The sequence below is a fragment of the Podarcis bocagei genome (genome assembly GCF_964188305.1).
Source record: "Podarcis bocagei genome assembly, chromosome: 13".
In the NCBI taxonomy this organism is placed as follows: Eukaryota; Metazoa; Chordata; class Lepidosauria; order Squamata; family Lacertidae; genus Podarcis; species Podarcis bocagei.
The window spans coordinates 52,820,624-52,840,990 of NC_138138.1; the positions used below are offsets into that span (position 1 = coordinate 52,820,624).

Consider the following 20,367-nt stretch of genomic DNA (forward strand, 5'->3'; position numbering starts at 1 on the left):
GTTTTGGAAGTCGAACGGTCTTCCGGAACGGACTGCGTTCGAGAACCGAGGTACCACTGTAGCTGAGAGACCTTAGGAAAAGCTACCTTTAGCTCCCCCTCCTCTCTCCTGTAATCTGAGCTCTGCCTGAGTGGTGGCCCAAAGTTTTGGCTGGGTGAAGGGGTGGTGGGAGAGGAATCTCTGTATTCTTCTTCTTCTTCTTTTGCAATCTAGCGCATTGCACTTCCAAAGCTCCCCTTCCAGACCAGGTTCTCCTTTGTGTGTTTAGGTGGACGACTACGAGGTGCCGTTCGAACAGGACTTGGGGCCCATCCATCTGATCCGCCTGCACAAGGAGCCGTACTTATTCTTCCCGACGGACAACTGGTTCTGCAATTTTGTCAGAGTGACGACCCCAAAGGGGGAGACGTACAACTTCCCTTCCTACCAGTGGCTGGAGGGCTCCTGCACCTTGACCCTGAGGGAGGGGGCAGGTACTGTTCCCATCTTTCCCTTCCCAGGGATTGGGGGGGGGTGTTCACCAAACCAAGCAGGCCCAAAGCTTTGTGGGTTTTAATTCTGCAGAAGCTGTGACTGTTGCTTTTGTCTGCGCTGGTTTGGTAATGGTAACCAGAACTATAAAGGGACCCCTGACCATTAGGTCCAGTCATGGCCGACTCTGGGGTTGCAGCACTCATCTCGCTTTATTGGCCAAGGGAGCCGGCGTACAGCTTCCGGGTCATGTGGCCAGCAGGACCAAGCCGCTTCTGGCGAACCAGAGCAGCGCACGGAAACACCGTTTACCTTCCCACCGGAGCAGTACCTATTTATCTACTTGCACTTTGACGTGCTTTCGAACTGCTAGGTTGGCAGGAGCAGGGACCGAGCAACGGGAGCTCACCCCGTCGCAGGGATTTGAACCGCTGACCTTCTGATCGGCAAGTCCTAGGCTCTGTGGTTTAACCCACAGCGCCACTCGCGTCCCAACCAGAACTATAGCTAGCAGGCAAATTAGGGGCTTGATCCAGGATGGGAGACTATGTCAATTTTGCTTGGTTTCTCATTTTTCCAGGCTTAAGCTCAGCCCCTCCACATTTCCACACCAGTTTGCAAGTTCGATCAAAAACGCAAGACCTCATGAAAACTCACATTAATGTGAAATACTCCCTCTTTGCATATGGTTTGGCCTCGTACAGACATTTCCGCAACACTGTTTTCCCTGACACGTGCATTTTCGGACACATTGCTTAACTGCATTTCAGAAGCTCAGAGAAGTGCAAATTTTGAAGGGCAGCTGCACATCAGTTTGTACTTCAGAAAGGGCAAATCACACACACACAAAAAAAATTGCTTTTATGTGCGAATGGGAATGAATTTCTTCCCAGGCTCGAGACATCTTGCTCCCTCTCACGCACAAACACACATTCATAGAATTGTCATGGACTCATCCATGGAAACTGTGTAATTGGAATGGTTATCTCTGGGCATGTAGTGAGGGCACATCATTCAGGAGTAACTACAGCATGTAGGGACGCAGGTGGCGCTGTGGGTTAAACCACAGAGCCTAGGACTTACCGATCAGAAAGTCAGCGGTTCGAATCCCCGCAATGGGGTGAGCTCCCGTTGCTCGGTCCCTGCTCCTGCCAACCTGTCAGTTCAAAAGCACATCAAAGTGCAAGTAGATAAATAGGTACCGCTCCGGCGGGAAGGTAAACGGTGTTTCCGTGCGCTGCTCTGGTTCGCCAGAAGCGGCTTAGTCATGCTGGCCACATGATCCGGAAGCTGTACGCCGGCTCCATCAGCCAGTAAAGCAAGATGAGTGCCACAACCCCAGAGTCGTCCGTGACTGGACCTAACGGTCAGGGGTCCCTTTACCTTTACATTTACAGCATGTTAGCGGCAGGGCTTTGCTAGCAAAGAGTATGCCCATAGGCAAGCTTCCCTCCACCCAGTGGCGTAGCGTGGGTTGTCAGCACCCGGGGCAAGGCAAGTAATTTGCGCCCCCTAACCCGTGGATTTGCGCCCCCTAACCCTGACCCCCAGATGTTGCGCCCAGTGCGGCCGGCCCCCCCTGCACCCCCCACGCTACGCCACTGCCTCCACCTTCTCATATGGCTCATTAGATTAATTACCATTTACCTGGTCTCCTTTTCTCTCTCTCCCTATCTCCGTCCCTCCAGCCAAAACGCTTTCTGATGACAAAGGAAACCCCCAACTTGTGGAGCATCGCAAGGAAGAGCTAAAGAAACGGCAGGAATCCTATGGGTCAGTAAATCACATCCCTTTATGCTGAGGTGGGGGCAGGGAACCTCTGGCCCTCGGGAAACGCATGTGGCCCTCCAATGCCTCTCTTTATGGCTCCTAGAACTCTCTCTACAAGCCGTGACCTCTCTCCTATGTTGCATCCCTGACTGGCCCTGGAGTTCACCTTCCTTGAGAGCTTTTCCCTGGCAGGATTTATTGAGCCCATGATTGTTGTTTTTTAATCTACTGGATTCTCCACAGAAATGGTAATTGCTCCATAAATAAGATGGGATGGCATTTTGAGGCAGACGGTGTCACGTGAGCGCCGCGGAAAGCTTGCACACGTGAACAGGACCAAGTCCACATTGAACTGCCACACAGACTTGGAATTGTAGCATTAGCTCAGCAGGGCTAAAAGGCCATTGCAATATCCTGTGGCCATGAGTTCCATAGCTGACTTCTGAGCTGCTCAAAAATGGACTTCCTTCTGGGTGACCCCCTCCCCCCTCCCCGGGCTGTTCTTTGTTTGCTGCAGCTGGAAGGAGTACGCTCCAGGTTGGCCGAGGTGCGTCGACGCGAAAAGCACGGATGATCTGGATTCCAATTCGAAGTACTTGTTTACCAAGTCCTCTGTCTTTGCCATGCGCACCGTCAAATCGTAAGTTGCTTTGGCCATGGGGCTTGCTTGGATCGGGAGCAGGGGGTGGGATCCACAGCTCAGTTTTATCATAATTTGGGAGAGAGAGAGAGAGCCACGATTTCACTCTCAAATTTGTCAGAAGCCGGAAATTAAATTAAGATGGCGGACCGAAACATCACTTTTGTGTGGCATCATCCATTTTTTTGGCATAGGTTCAGACGCCTCTCGAGATATTGTCTTCAAACTCAGCACGATAATTTCCAAAGTACGGTGGTGATCCTTGTCGATGTTTTCTTTTTTTCTTTTTTATAAAATTTTTTATTGGTTTTTCACAATTTATGTAAACACAAACAATACACAATACAAACAAACAAACACATAAACTAACATGTATAATTTCAAATCCTTTTTTCTTAAACCTTACTTCACCGACCTCACCGTACCTTCCCTTTCTGCATCCCAATTTCCAAATTTGTTTCAGCAAATCCTCCCCCTTGAGTTTATCTAATTTTCACCTTGTTCTTTTCTTTTACTTAATCTTCTACAGCCATAGTCCCCTTTTTTCTAAAACCTCAACATTTTAGCACTCATTAATTTTACAATATTTCTTAAGATAAATTTTGAATTTCTTCCAATCTTCTTCCGCCGTCTCTTTCCCCTGATCTCGGATTCTGCCAGTCATTTCAGCCAGTCCCATGTAGTCTATCACCTTCATCTGCCATTCTTCCAGAGTGGGTAGATCCTGTGTCTTCCAATACTTTGCGATGAGAATTATTGCTGCTGTAGTAGCATACATAAAAAAGGTCCTGTCTTTCTTTGGCACCAATTGGCCGACAATGCCCAAGAGAAAGGCTTCTGGTTTCTTGGGGATCCTTGTCGATGTTTTCGATGCTGGCGGCCATTTTGATTCAAGATGGCGGACAGAACCTTGACTTCGGCATGGCACCCCCCACTTTTTGCCTTGGTTCAGCGGCCTATCGAGATATACCCACCAAACGTGGCATGAGGGTTCTCAGGGCAGTCGTGGACATTTAGCTGTCGTGCGTCCTTTGGCGGAATAAACCGTGACGTTGACCTAACTTCACCCGATTTGAGGCGCGAGTGGTCCAAATTCACAAATTACGCTACCCATTTAAAAATACCGATATTCCTTGTTTTCTAAAGATCCGCGGGCAGTGCCAGGTGCTCCCCACTATTTTTTTTTTTTTTAAAGTAAGGAAAAAATGGGGACCAGAAACATGAAACCGATTTGTAGAACAGATGCAGTGGTACCTTGGTTCTCAAAATTAATCCGTCCCAGAAGTCTATTCCAAAACCAAAGTGTTCCAAAACCGAGGTGCGCTTTCCCATAGAAAGTAATGTAAAACGGATTAATCCGTTCCAGACTTTTAAAAACAACCCCTAAAACAACAATTTAACATGAATTTTATTATCTAACGAGACCACTGACCCATAAAATGAAAGCAATAATCAACGTACTGTACTATAAAATAAATAAGACAGTATTGTAGATGATAAAAATGAAAATTATTTTTTTTTCTTACCTGCACTGATGATAGTCATTATTTGGATGGGGGGGCTTTTATCCAGTTCCGCAGCCACACAATCAATCAATCAATCAATCAGTAGCTGAACTGGGTTCCACACAGTCACAAAAACAAATTAACCGAAAAAGCCTCAGAAACAAAAACGCAAAATAAATAGCAAAAACGAAAGCGCCAAACTTAATCCGTTCCGGAAGTCCGTTTGACTTCCGAAATGTTCGAAAACCAAAGCACAGCTTCTGATTGGTGCAGGCGCCCCAGAAACAATAGAGTGTACCTCAGGTTACATACGCTTCAGGTTACAGACTCCACTAACCCAGAAATAGTGCTTCAGGTTAAGAACTTTGCTTCAGGATGAGAACAGAAATCGTGCAGCGGCGGCGCATTGGCAGCAGGAGGCCCCATTAGCTAAAGTGGTGCTTCAGGTTAAGAACAGTTTCAGGTTAAGTACGGACCTCCGGAACGAATTAAGTACTTAACCCGAGGTACCACTGTAGCTGACAACCACATCGGACGTTCAACTTCTGAAAAACTTTCAAAAACCGGAACACTTACTTCCGGGTTTTCGCTATTTGGGAACCAAGGCGTTTGAGAACCAAGGTACCACTGTACTGCTGTTTGAGCTCCGGCCCATTGTGTGCTTTGATCACGCCAAGGCCTCTGAGCCTCTGAGCTGGTGTGGAGTTGGCAGCCTCTTTCCTACCGCCTCACCCCATCCCAAGCAAACAGGGGAACCATCCCGTTCCCCAGGAGCGCCACATTTCACAATTCCAAAGCACCTCCGCTTTTTTCAACCCACACTGCCCAGGCAGCCCTGCCTGAGAGCAGCGATGCCATCAGCGCCTCTTGCCTAACCTGTCCATCTGGGTCTGAGAGGCTTGGAATCGGAGACTCGGCTGAGAGACCTGCAGCTTTTTTCCTCCCACCTTTCAGGAAAGTTTCAGGGTTCACAGCGGCAAAACACCAAGAGGAATTCCTGCCCCCCGTTCTCTGTGCCTCCTTCTCTCTCCTCATCATTTCCAACACTCTGGGCAGTGAGTTCGAGAGACCAGGCTGCTTTGAGGAGAGAAACACGATGCAGATGGGTAGTTTTAGACACCACAGACTTAAAGACCTGGTGGTGGTGTAGTGGTTAGAGTGCTGGCCTAGGACCTGGGAAGAGACCAGGGTTTAAATCCCCACTTGGCCGTGAATAATAATAATTTATTATTTGTACCCCGCGCATCTGGCTGGGTTTCCACAGCCACTTTGGGCGGCTTCCAACCAAGATTCAAATTACATTAAAATGTCACACATTAAAACTTCCCTGAACAGGGCTGCCTTCAGATGTCTTCTAAAAGTCAGGTAGTTGTTGTTCTCTTTGACATCTGACAGGAGGGTGTTCCACAGGGCAGGTGCCACCACCGAGAAGGCCCTCTGCCTGGTTCCCTGTAACTTGGCTTCTCGCAGGGAGGGAACTGCCAGAAGGCCCTCGGAGCTGGACCTCAGTGTCTGGGCAGAACGATGGGAGTGGAGACGCTCCTTCAGGTCTACTGGGCCGAGGCCAAAACCAGTCACTGCCTCTCAGTCTACTGGGTGAAGCCTAACCTACCTCACATCGTTGTTGTGGAGATTAAATGAGGAGTGGGAGGAGAACCATGTATACCGCCTTGAGATGGAGGAAAAGGTGGGGATATAATAATAATAATAATAATAATAATAATAATAATAATAATAATAATAATAATACCCCACCCATCTGGCTGGGTTTCCCCATCCACTCTGGGTGGCTTCCAACAGAACACTAAAATACAATAGCCTTTTAAACATTAAAAGCTTCCCTAAACAGGGCTGCCTTCAGATGTCTTCTAAAAGTCTGGTAGTTGTTGTTCTCCTTGACATCTGGTGGGTGGGTGTTCCACAGGGCGGGTGCCACCACCGAGAAGGCCCTCTGCCTGGTTCCCTGTAACTTGGCTTCTCGCAGGGAGGGAACCGCCAGAAGGCCCTCAGAGCTGGACCTCAGTGTCTGGGCAGAACGATGGAGGTGGAGGCGCTACTAATGCAATAGATAAATAAAGCCTCTAATATAATTGGGTTCATTTTTCTTCACCCCAGAAATAAGGGACGATATGATTTCTGCATTGGTGCATGAAAAAACGATGATGATTTTTAATAGCGAAAAATGCAGGCCTTTGGCTGATTACTGTTCTATAGACTTCTAAATATGTTTGTGGAAGAAGGGTTGTTCTTTTGCTGCTTCTAGTTTAGCTATTTATTTATTTGTGCTTTTATCTTATATTTTTATCTTGTGAACCACTCCGAGATCTTTTGATAAGTCAAATAAATAAATAATTAGGGATAAATAAATTTTATCATTAGATACAGGCAATAAGACATCTTGCTAGCCGAACCCCACATATCAAACTTTCTGATGGTTCACGCTGGCATAACTGCCCACTGAGAGATGCCTATAAATAAGTCCCTTCCATTTCCACAGACATTTAATTATCCAGCTTTAAGGAAAGCATCACAGATTTTCTGACCAATCAAATGCATGCCTGCGCCCTCCTGGCTTTGTTCAGTAACGCCGCCTGCTGGCGTTTCCTGGAAATTAAATAGGGCACGGCATGCAAGATGTGGTTAACTCATGTGGAGAAAAGGTAAAGGTAAAGGGACCCCTGACCATTAGGTCCAGTCACAGACGACTCTGGGGTTGCGGCGCTCATCTCGCTTTGCTGGCCGAGGGAGCCGGTGTCCAGCTTCCGGGTCATGTGGCCAGCATGACTAAGCCGCTTCTGGCGAACCAGAGCAGCGCACGGAAACGCCGTTTACCTTCCCGCCAGAGCGGTACCTATTTATCTACTTGCACTTTGACGTGCTTTCGAACTGCTAGGTTGGCAGGAGCAGGGACCGAGCAACAGGAGCTCACCCCGTCGCGGGGATTCGAACCACCACCTTCTGATCGGCAAGTCCTAGGCTCTGTGGTTTAACCCACAGCGCCACCCGCGTCCCCATATGGAGAAAAGCAGGGTGCAATTGTTAGATTTCGAAGCTATCCCCCTCACTGATTGTGCTCCTTCCCCTCAGGGAACTTGAGATGCGGCTGAAAGGCTTCAACAACCTGGCGGAGTCATGGAAGAACCTGGACGACATTCGCAGAGTCTTCTGGTTCATGAAAACACCTGTCACAGGTGGGTCTCCTCCCTGCCCTGAGCAGGAAAAAGCAGCTGGATCCGACCAAAAGTGGACAATAAATGACGCGCTTCTAATGCACTATTCTCCCTGGCCACCACTCCCGACACTCGCTGCCTAAGGATAATTTAACTCAAGGATTTAAATATGCACGGCACTCCTTTTAAATATACAAGGTGAGACCGGAAAGTTCGGTGAATAGTCACAGAAATCGGACAATGAGAAATATTCGAACATACAGTGGTACGTTGGTTCTCAAACTTAATCCATTCCGGAAGTCCATTCCAAAACCAAAGCGTTCCAAAACCAAGGCACGCTTTCCCATAGAAAGTAATGCAAAACGGATTAATCCGTTCCAGACTTTTAAAAACAACCCCTAAAACAGCAATTTAACATGAATTTTACTATCTAACGAGACCATTGATACATAAAATGAAAGCAATAATTGATGCACTGTGCTATAAAATAAATAAAACAATATTGTAGATGATAAAAATTAAAATTTTTTAAAAATCTTACCTGCACTGATGATAGTCATTGTTTGGATGGGGGTGTTTTATCCATTTCTGCAGTCACTCACTCACTCACTCAATCAATCAATCAATCGGTAGCTGAACTGGGATTCACACAGTCACAAAAACAAATTAACTGAAAAAGCCTCAAAACAAAAATCACAAAATAAATACCAAAAAAGCGCACTAAATATAAGCTCCCCATGTCACCTTAGAACACTGCGATCAGAAACAGAAGGCTTGAATGACAATGGGGGGGGGACGCAAATTAGCAGCGCAACAGGAAACACAGGGGGATGCAAAACAGAGCATGTTCGGCTTCCAAAATAAGTTCAAAAACTGGAACACCTACTTCCGGTTTTGCAGCATTCGTGTTCCAAGTTTTGTGAACTAAGCTGTTCGAAAACCAAGGTACCAGTGTACAAACTTACAGGCCTTCAGAGTAGCCCCCTCTGACACAATGCACCGTTGACAACGTTTGTAGAACTGCTGGAAACTTCTGGAGAAGTCCTCTATTCGTACTGCTTTCAGTTCTCTCATCACAGGAGCTTGGATGTGTGAAATGTTGGGAAATCTGCACCCTTTCAGTGCAGATTTCAGTTTTGGAAAAAGAAGGAAATCTGGTGGGGGCAGATTGGGAGAATATGGAGGGTGGGACAACTCAATAACCTCAGTAACGATTTCACACGGAATATGCAATTCTTCCGCCATTGTTCGGACGCACAAACGCTGAACCCACATCAATAAGTCACAAACTCTGTCGACATTTGCGGAAACGCTTACACCATGTTCGAGTTACAGCTTAATCTCCTTGCACAATTGTGAGCATTTTGTGGGTTTCCGATGCCAATTGTATGTTCAAATATTTCTCGCTGTCCAGTTTCTGTGACCGTTCACAGAACTTTCCGGTCACGCATTGTACATTGCTGTTTAGTCGTGTCCGACTCTTCGTGACCCGCTGGACCAGAGCACGCCAGGCAGTCCTGTCTTCCACTGCCTCTCGCAGTTTGGTCAGACTCATGTTTGTAGCTTCGAGAACACTGTCCCACCATCTCGTCCCCTGTCGTCCCCTTCTCCTTGCGCCCTCCATCTTTCCCAACATCAGGGTCTTTTCCAGGGAGTCTTCTCTTCTCATGAGGGGGCCAAAGTCTTGGAGCCTCAGCTTCAGGATCTGTCCTTCCAGTGAGCACTCAGGGCTGATTTCCTTCCGAATGGAGAGGTTGGATCTTCTTGCAGTCCATGGGACTCTCAAGAGTCTCCTCCAGCACCAGAATTCAAAAGCATCAATTCTTCGGCGATCAGCCTTCTTGATGGTCCAGCTCTCACTTCCATACATCACTACTGGGAAAACCATAGCTTTTAGTATACGGACCTTTGTTGGCAAGGCGATGTCTCTACGTACGTACATTCCTTTAAATAAATAAAAAAGGAACAGAGGCTGAGATTGCATGAAAAGTCCTGGTAGATCAGGGCAAAGTCCTAGCTATGCCCTCATCCTGTACCCGCAGTGGCCTCTCAGAATTCCCCAGGCAAGTGGCGTGAGGTAATAGCCCTCTCCTGCTGTTGTTTCCCAGAAGCTGTTATGGAAAGGTAGACTGTGTCTAAAGAGGGAGGTTCTATTTAGCCATAATGACTAATAGCCATTGGCAGACCCCCTCCTCCCTGAATTGTCTAATCCTTTAAAGTTGTCTAACCGGCTGATAATAATAATAATAATAATAATAATAATAATAATAATAATAACAACAACAACAACAACAACAACAACAATAATAATAATAATAATAATTTTTATTTATACCCCGCCCTCCCCGGCCAGAGCTGGGCTCAGGGTGGCTAACACAGTAAAATTACAGTAAAAACATAATGGGGGGGAAACCCATTTAAAATACAGGTTAAAATGCAATTTAAAATGCAGCCTCATTTTAAAAATAGCCCATAGATCAAAACCATAAGGGGAGGGAAACATAAGGGTCAGACTGAGTCGAAACCAAAGGCCGGGCGGAACAGCTCCGTCTTGCAAGCCCTGCGGAAAGATGTCAAGTCCCGCAGGGCCCTGGTCTCTTGGGACAGAGCGTTCCACCAAGTCGGGGCCAGTACTGAAAAGGCCCTGGCCTTAGTTGAGACCAATCTAGCCACCTTGTGACCTCCAAGATGTTGTCATTTGTGGACCTTAAGGTCCTCCATGGGGCATACCAGGTAAGATTTTTAAAAATTACGTTAAGCAGTATACAAATTAGATAATCAATAATCAATACTTTTTACTCTGCCTCAGAGTACGTCACAGAGCACTGGATGGACGATGACTTCTTTGGCTACCAGTATCTGAACGGTGTGAATCCGGTCGTGATCAAGAAATGCCCCGCGATCCCTGATAACTTTCCAGTGACCCCAGAGATGGTGGCTGGGAGCCTGGGGAAATCAACCAGCCTCCAGGAGGAGCTGAAGGTAAACACTTGTATTTGATCATCGCAAGAGACCACCTGCCCCCTGCAAAATGGTGGATGGAAGTTTGGATCTGGAAGAGCTGCGTTCAAGTCCTGCCTTTTCACTGTGCGGCCTTGAGCAAGCCTTTTGGGCTCGGTTTTCCCTGGTGTAAGACCGAAATAACAGTGACCTCAGCAAGATTGCTCATTTGGTAGAGAATAATAATAATAATAATAATAATAATAATAATAATAATAATAATAATAATTTATACCCCGCCCTTCCCGGTTCAGAAAACCGGGCTCAACAAATTTAAAAGACTTAATTGATGCAACAAAAAACAGCATAAAATGCAGTATAAAACATGAGTAACAATAAATTCAGAATTCAAAAATCAATTTGGGGGAAAATCCACCCAATAAGCATTAGATGATCACCAGGGCTAGCTGGCTAAATTAGTCCTATTTGGGCCAGTGAGGAGACCAGGGTAGAATTAGCTGTGGGATCCCAGAGCAGGTAATTTTCATAAAAAGGGGAGGGGAGGAAGGCTCTTAATCTCTGGGTCATGGGTTCAAGAGCTACGCTGGGTGGAATGTTCTTTCATATGTGGTGGACCTGTAAAAGGGTAAAAGAGTAATGGGATATAATCCATAGTGAACTGAAAAAAATGTTTAAAAGTACAACCAGAGAGTCCTTTTGGTTGGGGATAATTCAGATGGAAATTCCCAGGTGTCAAAAAAGGTTATTTATACGTATGCCACTACTGCGGCCCATGTTTTGTTAGCCCAAAAAGGGAAAAGGAGCAAGATCCCAACTAAAGAAGAATAACAACTTAAGCTGATGAAATATGCGCAGCTTGCAGACTTAACATATAGAATAAGTGAACAAGAAGAACATTGGGAAATGTTTATCGAATACATAGGGGGGGATTGTGTACATGTGGAAACGCTGGCAGCATTAAGATAAATTCAACAGTGTAAATAAGTTTTGATGGACGGAATAATGGAATACTGAGCGGTTTAGTTTTTGTAAAATATGCAGGGATTTATGATATGCAAAATGAACCATGGAAAGAGAAGAAGGGAAGTCATTGGTATTTTAAGGATGTTTCCATGAGTATCCTAAGCTGTAAAACAGAAAAATTAATAAAAATTATATATACTGTATTTTTTGGTGTATAAGACTAGGTTTCCCCCTTAAAATAATGTCAAAAATTAGGGGGCATCTTATACACAGATAAATCTCTCCCCCCCATTTTCTTAAATCTGAGTCCCCCAAAATAAGGGGCGTCTTATACATGGGGGCGTCTTATAGATGGAAAAATACGGTCTATACCCACGCTGGGCAAAAAGATTTCTGCTTTGCTGGGGGATGGACTAGATGACCATAAGGGTGCCTTCCAATTCTATGATTCTGCCTACGGTTGGGGGGGGGGGATGCAACATGAATGTTTCCACTGTAACAGCTAGCTGTAGGATTGTGAAATATACTCGGAGTCAAGAGTGGATTTCATGCTCTTTATTCAGCTCACAGTGGTGAGGAGGAATGAAAGTCCCCCAAAGTATCTGCTTTATATACATTATTTACACAATGGGCTGCACGTGATTGGCTAATTCCGGAATTCCCCTGTAAGCCAATCAGGTTGTGGATTCACCTGGAGCTGGATTGGGTGGCTCCTGCAGACCAATCATACTGCTGCATTGTTCTAGGACCAATCAGACTGCTGCATTCTGAATCCTATTGTCATAGGACCAATCAGACTGCTGCATTCTGAATCCTATTGTCATAGGACCAATCAGACTGCTGCATTCTGAATCCTATTGTTCTAGGACCAATCAGACTGCTGCATTCTGAATCCCATTGTCATAGGACCAATCAGACTGCTGTTTTCTGAATCCTATTGTTCTAGGACCAATCAGACTGCTGCATTCTGAATCCCATTGTTCTAGGACCAATCAGACTGCTGCATTCTGAATCCTATTGTTCTAGGACCAATCAGACTGCTGTATTCTGAATCCTATTGTTCTAGGACCAATCAGACTGCTGCATTCTGAATCCTATTGTTCCATGACCAATCAGACTGCTGCATTCTGAATCCTATTGTTCCAGGACCAATCAGACTGCTGCATTCTGAATCCTATTGTTCCAGGACCAATCAGACTGCTACATTCTGAATCCCATTGTTCTAGGACCAATCAGACTGTTGTATTCTGAATCCTATTGTTCTAGGACCAATCAGACTGCTGCATTCTGAATCCTATTGTTCTAGGACCAATCAGACTGCTGCATTCTGAATCCCATTGTTCTAGGACCAATCAGACTGCTGCATTCTGAATCCCATTGTTCCAGGACCAATCAGACTGCTGTATTCTGAATCCTATTGTTCTAGGACCAATCAGATTGCTGTATTCTGAATCCCATGGTTCTAGGACCAATCAGACTGCTGCATTCTGAATCCCATGGTTCTAGGACCAATCAGACTGCTGTATTCTGAATCCTATTGTCATAGGACCAATCAGACTGCTGTATTCTGAATCCTATTGTCATAGGACCAATCAGACTGCTGTATTCTGAATCCTATTGTCATAGGACCAATCAGACTGCTGTATTCTGAATCCTATTGTCATAGGACCAATCAGACTGCTGCATTTTGGATCCTATTCAACTCAGTACATAACTGATTGATTCACTGTCCATCTCTTTCTCCGCCTCTCCCACAGAAAGGAAACATCTTCATCACCGACTACAAGATCCTTGAGGGCATCCCCACCTGCAAACTGAACGGGAAGCAGCAATATCTGGCAGCCCCCCTCTGCCTGCTGCACCTCAACCCCAAAGGCCAGATGATGCCCTTAGCCATTCAGGTAACAGGAGGTTTCTCACTTGTTGCATCCTGACCCAAAAGCTATCTGCGCGGGACCAGGAGCATTGCAAATGTCCTTGCGGCGGGTGGCGGATCACCAGATCACCCCGGGGCACCCGGCTAAACGTTGGAAGACAGCCCAGACACCGATTCTGAGTTTACACCATGCTTTTACGTCCTTCAAGCTAGACAGGTCTAACCTGGAGGGTTTGCTGGCATCCGTCTGTCTCGGGAGACAATGGAGGAGTGCGGTTTTGGGGGTGGAGTCAAACTGTTGGAGAGTTACGGCGCCTGCTGTGGCTGTAGAGAGCGATGAGGGAGAGACATGTTTTGTGGCAACTGGGGCAGAGGAAGGGGTCCAGTTATGGGGGATCAGGGGAGGGGCGGTAGCTCTGGCTGGGTGCTCCTTCTGGGGCTAATAAATAATAATAATAATAATAATAATAATAATAATAATAATAATAATAATACAGTGGTACCTCGGGTTACAGATGCTTCAGGTTACAGACGCTTCAGGATACAGACCCCACTAACCCAGAAATAGTATCTTGGGTTAAGAACTTTGCTTAAGGGTGAGAACAGGAATCGTGTGGCGGCGGCAGAGGGAGGCCCCATTAGCTAAAGTGGTACCTCAGGTTAAGAACAGTTTCAGGTTAAGAACGGACCTCCAGAACGAATTAAGTTATTAACCCGAGGTACCACTGTTATTAATTATTATTATTATTATTATTATTATTATTATTTATACCCTGCCCATCTGGACTGCTTCCAACAAAATATTAAAAACACTATAAAACACCAGACATTAAAAAACTTCCCTAAAGAGGGCTGCCTTCAGATGTCTTCTAAAAGTCAGATAGTTGTTTATTTCCTTGACAACTGGCGGGAAGGCGTTCCACAGGGCGGGCGCCACCACCGAGAAGGCCCTCTGCCTGGTTCCCTGTAACTTGGCTTTTCACAGTGAGGGAACCGCCAGAAGACCCTTGGCACTGGACCTCAGTGTCTGGGCAGAACCATGGGGGTGGAGACGCTCCTTCAGGTATACTGGACCGAGGCTGTTTAGGGCTTTAAAGGTCAGCACCAACACTTTGAATTGTGCCCGGAAACGTACTGGGAGCCAATGCAGATCTCTCAGGACCGGTGTTATGTGGTCCCGGCGGCCACTCCCAGTCACCAGTCTGGCTGCCACATTCTGGATTAATTGCAGTTTCCGGGTCACCTTCAAAGGTAGCCCCACGTAGAGTGTGTTGCAGTAGTCCAAGCGGGAGATAACCAGAGCATGCACCACTCTAGCCGGACGGTCTGGGCAGGGAGGGTCTCATCCTGCATACCAGATGGAGCTGGTAGACAGCTGCCCTGGACACAGATTTGACCTGCGCCTCCATGGACAGCTGTGAGTCCAAAATGACTCCCAGGCTGCGCACCTGGTCCTTCAGGGGCACAGTTACCCCATTCAGGACCAGGGAGTCCTCCACACCTGCCCACCCCCTGTCCCCCCAAAACAGTACTTCTGTCTTGTCAGGTTTCAACCTCAATCCATTCATTTATTACCCTCCCTTCCCCCTAGGGAAGCCCTCTCCTCCCCCATAGTGCTGTTGGCGTCTTCAATTCCTGCATTGAAGGGGGTTGGACTAGATGACCCCTGGGGTCCCTTCCAGCGTTACGAATCTATGATTCCTCCTGCCGCTTGCTGTCCTCTGCTGGCAGTTCCCGACTTTGCAGGTGTATATAAAACAGGACAACGTCCTCTCTGATCTCCTCCTCTCACTGGTTCTTTCCCGGTAGCTTAACCAGACCCCAGGCCCAGAGAACCCAATCTTCTTGCCCACTGACTCCAAGTGGGACTGGATGCTTGCAAAAATCTGGGTGAGGATGTCCAACTTCCACGTCCACGAGGTCAACACTCACCTCCTTGAAGCGCACTTCCATTGTGAGGTCTACAGCATGGCCACCCTTCGCCAGCTGCCAATGTGTCACCCTCTGTACAAGGTAAGGGGTCTTGAGGGGAAGGTTTCCCAGCAGGTGGTCAGACATGGGGGCGCCCTCTGCGATGGGGGCCTGTTAACAGCTGAACAACCTGGTGCCTTACTAGTGTCATATGAATTCTAAGGTCTCACATATACAGTAGTACCTTGGGTTACAGACGCTTCAGGTTACATACGCTTCAGGTTACAGACTCCGCTAACCCAGAAATAGTACCTCGGGTTAAGAACTTTGCTTCAGGATGAGAACAGAAATTGTGCTCCGGTGGCGCAGCGGCAGCAGGAGGCCCCATTAACTAAAGTGGTGCTTCAGGTTAAGAACAGTTTCAGGTTAAGAACGGACCTCCGGAACGAATTAAGTACTTAACCTGAGGTACCACTGTATATATAAAGCATATGTTCATAAATTTACTAGGCAAACACATGTATGTAAACCACATGTCTGAAATAGTAAAGGTAAAGGGACCCCTGACCATTAGGTCCAGTCATGGACTCTGGGGTTCGGCGCTCATCTCGCACTATAGTATAGCTGTCAACTTTTCCCTTTTCTTGCAAGGAATCCTATTCGGAATAAGGGAATTTTTAAAAAGGGGAAAGTTGACAGCTGTGCTCTATAGGCCGAGGGAGCTGGCGTTTGTCCGCAGACAGCTTCCGGGTCATGTGGCCAGCATGACTAAACTGCTTCTGGCGAACCAGAGCAGCGCACGGAAACACTGTTTACCTTCCCGCCAGAGCGGTGCCTATTTATCTACTTGCACTTTGACGTGCTTTCAAACTGCTAGGTTGGCAGGAGCAGGGACCAAACAACGGGAGCTCACCCCGTCACGGGGATTCGAACCACTGACCTTCCGATCAGCAAGCCCTAGGCTCTGTGGTTTAGACCACAGCGCCACCCGCACCCCTGATATCTGAAATAGTACAGGAGAGCAATCCTGAAACCAATTTGACTCTCCCAAATTGACCTCAAACATTTCTCTGCAAGGAGGAAGGAAATGGGGAAAGCCTTCCGTTGTCTTTTGCTTACCTGTCTGAAGGGCGTATTTGTGAATGAACAGGGTGAGCCTGTGACCTGGATTCAGGAATTAAAGCATTTACCATCACAAAAGAATGGCCAGACTGCCCAGGTAGCGCAATCAGTGACCATTATCAGGTATCCTGGCAGACAGGATTTCTGCTGTAGACGCCTCCTTCTGTCATGTATTATGATGGGGTTTTTTTGGGGGGGTGTCTGGCTACAGGGTGGGCAGTTTCAAAAGTCTATATAAGAGCTTGCATACCAATGTTCTGGGTTCCTCCTCCTTTCCTGCGTGTTGCACCCTGTTGCAACAGTTTAAGAAAGATCAGGCTTACTAGCTGCTTCTCAATATTCTCTGATTGGCCTCTGTTATTTTCTCCTACTGATAGAGAACCTACATAAGGACTCTCTATGGGCTCTTGGGTACCCCATAAGGGAAAAGGAGCATGTTTTTCTTATAATACTAGGATGGGTTCTTATGAGCTAAGGAGCCTCTTTAGGTGACTGTGAAGAACCAGCATTTAGCTCTCTCTCTTAAAAAAAAATCAAGGTCCTAGCCCTCATTTTTATAGGATAACACAACAACGACGTCTTTGGAAGACTAGGTCTCCTAGCTTCATTTTACTGAAAAATCCTATCTCTTTAAAAAGCCTATGGATGACCGGAAGTTTCATGAAAATTGGAATAAATATCTGACGCATATAAGAGATAAGTATAGAACTTTGATGACTCTGGCAGGGATAGAATAACTCTAACAGTGTTTGGCAAATATGTAAAGGAGATAAAACACGTAACTTTAGAAATTATCTGATACTTACCAATAAAGTGAAGGGAAGTCTGAGGCTCGGTGGAGCCTAAAATAACTGTGTACCATATATATGACTCTTGTAACAGCTATGTTATATGCAACTTATGTAATCTAGATTGTATTTATGTATAATCAATGAAAATTAATAAAAATGTATAAGCAAAAAAAAAAACAACAGCCTATGTTACGACACTGAACATGGGTGCCATAATTTAAGAAGGATGTTGACAAGCTGGAAGATGTGCAGCCAAGATGATGAGGGGTCTGGAAACGAAGCCTGATGAGGAACGGTTGAAGGAGCTGGATCTGTTTAGCCTGGAAAAGAGGAGACTGAGAGGAGATACAATAGCCATCTTTAGATATCCAAAGGGCTTGTCACATGGAGGATGGATCAGGCTTGTTTTCTCCTGCTCTGGAGTGCAGGACTCGAACCCATGGCTTCAAGGAGATTCCGACTCCACATCAGGAAGAACTTTCTGGCAGTGAGAGCAGTTTGACAGTGGAATGGTCTCCTTCGGGAGGTGGTGGTCTCTTCTTCCTTGGAGGTTTTTAAGCAGAGGCAAGATGGCCCTCTGCCATGGATGCTTTAGTTGAGATTCCTGCTTTGATTCTTTGATTTATGTGTGAATTGGAACAGATGCATAACCTAGCAGAAAATGGCAGAAATATGGCAAGAAATGTGAGAACCTGAAATTTTGCATTTGAGTGTGAGGAGGATGTCAGGAGCATAGCTGTCAAGCGTCCCTTATTTGGAGGAACAGTCCCTTATCCCAGCGCCATGTCCCGCTGCTGTCCCTTATTGATGATGTCCCTTAAATTTCCTGGGTTTCAAAGGAAGCAGCTCCTCTCCCTCCCTCCCTGCCGGCCAGGGAGGAGGGAGGCTCCAACTGTGTTGCTTGGCTGTGTTGCTCACCCAATAAGGAGTCTGAGAACGAATGGGGGTGGAGCTTGCATGCCTTGTGCCGATCAAATCGGCTGCGTTGCCTGGGGACTCGCCTTTGCTCAGCGCTTCCCAGCGGAGAGGTGACAGTGGTTTTCCTTGCTGCATCCCCTTTGCCAGGTTGCTGCAGTGGGAACCACTGTTTGAGGCTTCGTTTGGCTGCTGGCTGGGCTTTCTGCCTTTGGCTCGAAGGGGCTCAGAAGTTGAACATACCTGTGCTTGGAAAATCCCTTATTTTGGCTGCTGATCCCTTATTTTTGAGGCTGCTGGTCCCTTATTTTCAAACCTGTAAGTTGACAGCTATGGTCAGGAGACGCTTCCCTTCCCATATTAAACCCGTGTTTCTTCTCCTCCTCTCTTTCCCACAGCTCCTGATACCCCACACCCGTTATACTCTGCACATCAACACCCTTGCCCGTACCAGTCTTATCCAACCAGGAGGGGTATTTGATCAGGTAAGAGAGGTTTGCAACAGGAGGAGAAAGTCCTGGGTGCTGGTCCCACATCAGGTGTCTAGCCAGCGGCCAAAAACACCCCCCATAAATTGGGACCTGGGCTGGGGTGGGTGGCTGGAGCTGGGCTGAGACCCCTTAACTCGTCGGGATGGGTTTGTGTCCAAAATTATGCTTATGGGACATGGCAGCTGAGGGACAGCTGGGCGTCCCAGGTAGGCTGCCACAAATGTAGGAAGAAGAGTCAGAAAAAGCTGCATCCTGGTGGACAGGAAGTGCCGCCATGTTGGCAGGAAGTCAGTGGAATGTCCAGGTCCTTCAGAGATGGAAACCTGCAATAAAAGTCACAGCCGTTACACAAATTTTAAGGTGCACACAGAGGGGGCATACACTCCACAGAAAACCAACCCTCCCACCGTCAAAATTAGGAAATATCCGTTCCGCCAATAGACACGTTATCTGAGTTCACAGAGCAATCCTGAAGCCATCTTGACTCTCTTAACGACTCCAGATATGTTATCTGAAGTAGACGCGTCTTGGAGAAATCTTTCCCAATAGTTCTTTTCACTTGCAGAACCCTCCAAATCCTGTACAGGAACGTTTGAAAACTGGAATACTTACTTCCGGATTTTTGGCATTCAGGAACTGAAACGTTTGGCAACGGAGCCATTCGAGTTCCGAGGTTTGACTGTAAATGGATAAACCTCTCACATGAATGGGGTAGGTCTGTGACAATGGATTCAAGAACTAAGATATTAACCATCCCGAAAGAATGGCCCAAACTGGACAGGAAGAGGCATTCAGCAAGCATCTTAGGGTATTTTGGCAGGAGACAAGCAATACTCTCAAATTTCTGTTGTAGACCGCCTCTTACTGTGAAACGGGTATGACTAAGGGGTCGGGTAATTTCTGAAATCTTTACAAGCGGTTACACACTTTTGCGCTGGGTCCAGTGTCGTATAAGCTAAACAAGCTATAGCTTAGGGCCCCACTCTCTTGGGGCCCCCAAAAAATTTAAAGAAGAAAAAAACCTGGATGTACATTTCCAAAATATAAAATAAAAAACAAATAAAACAAAACCTAGCCACAGCAACAGTGTTGTGTGTTGTGTAGGCTCCTATGATGTAAGTCATGGGCCCCACCTGCTAGCCTGCTCCCTAAAATATCACTGGTTTGCTCCTTTCTATATATAGGGTGCCTACATTCTGCATGTGTGAATGGGTTTAGATATCTATTAGGTCTGTAAACGACCATATAGCATATATTCAACACAAAAAACAGCGACAATTTGTTGTTGACAAAGGACAGCTGGACATATAAAGGGCCCCATTACCTTCAGCAGCTGAGGGCCTCATTGAACCTAAATCTGGCCCTGTCCGGGTCATCACCTCCCTGCAAGGGGGAGGGGGGACGACCCTGTTGCAACAGAAAAATAAAGATCTCCTTGCTTTGGCTAGTTCCTGCCTCCACCCATCCTTCTCTGACCGATCATGGACTGGATACTGAGTCCCTTGGAGGAGATAGGCTGTAAAAACCAACCCCAAATTCGCCCCAGGTGATCCGGATACCAGGCTGGGAGCTAATCACAGTTCTGGAAATGCAGGAATGAGCAGCGAAGGCCTGGCAAAAATCTGAGGGTCCCATAACTGGAGCCCAAAAGCAGAGTTTTCATTTTGCAACAGTGGGAGCAGAGGGTAGTCCAGTCGGTTGGTCCCATCGATTCTCATTGGTTGGGGCTTTCAGGCAGTTTTCACCACCCAGTTAGCACCCTTTAGGCACTTTGGATAGCA

At 46.7% G+C, this 20,367-nt stretch overlaps 1 protein-coding gene across 1 annotated transcript in view; it reads left to right on the forward strand.

The window, feature by feature from the left end:
- The window catches only part of LOC308572055 (hydroperoxide isomerase ALOXE3-like), a 35,080-nt gene that overhangs the window by 6,307 nt on the left and 8,406 nt on the right, over positions 1 to 20,367 (forward strand). Inside the window, exons 2-9 of the mRNA XM_081167875.1 lie at positions 269 to 473; positions 2,160 to 2,244; positions 2,759 to 2,881; positions 7,474 to 7,577; positions 10,366 to 10,538; positions 13,238 to 13,381; positions 15,166 to 15,369; positions 18,494 to 18,580. Coding sequence (XP_081024001.1) covers positions 269 to 473; positions 2,160 to 2,244; positions 2,759 to 2,881; positions 7,474 to 7,577; positions 10,366 to 10,538; positions 13,238 to 13,381; positions 15,166 to 15,369; positions 18,494 to 18,580 — 1,125 coding nt within the window. The remainder of the gene's footprint in view (positions 1 to 268; positions 474 to 2,159; positions 2,245 to 2,758; positions 2,882 to 7,473; positions 7,578 to 10,365; positions 10,539 to 13,237; positions 13,382 to 15,165; positions 15,370 to 18,493; positions 18,581 to 20,367) is intronic.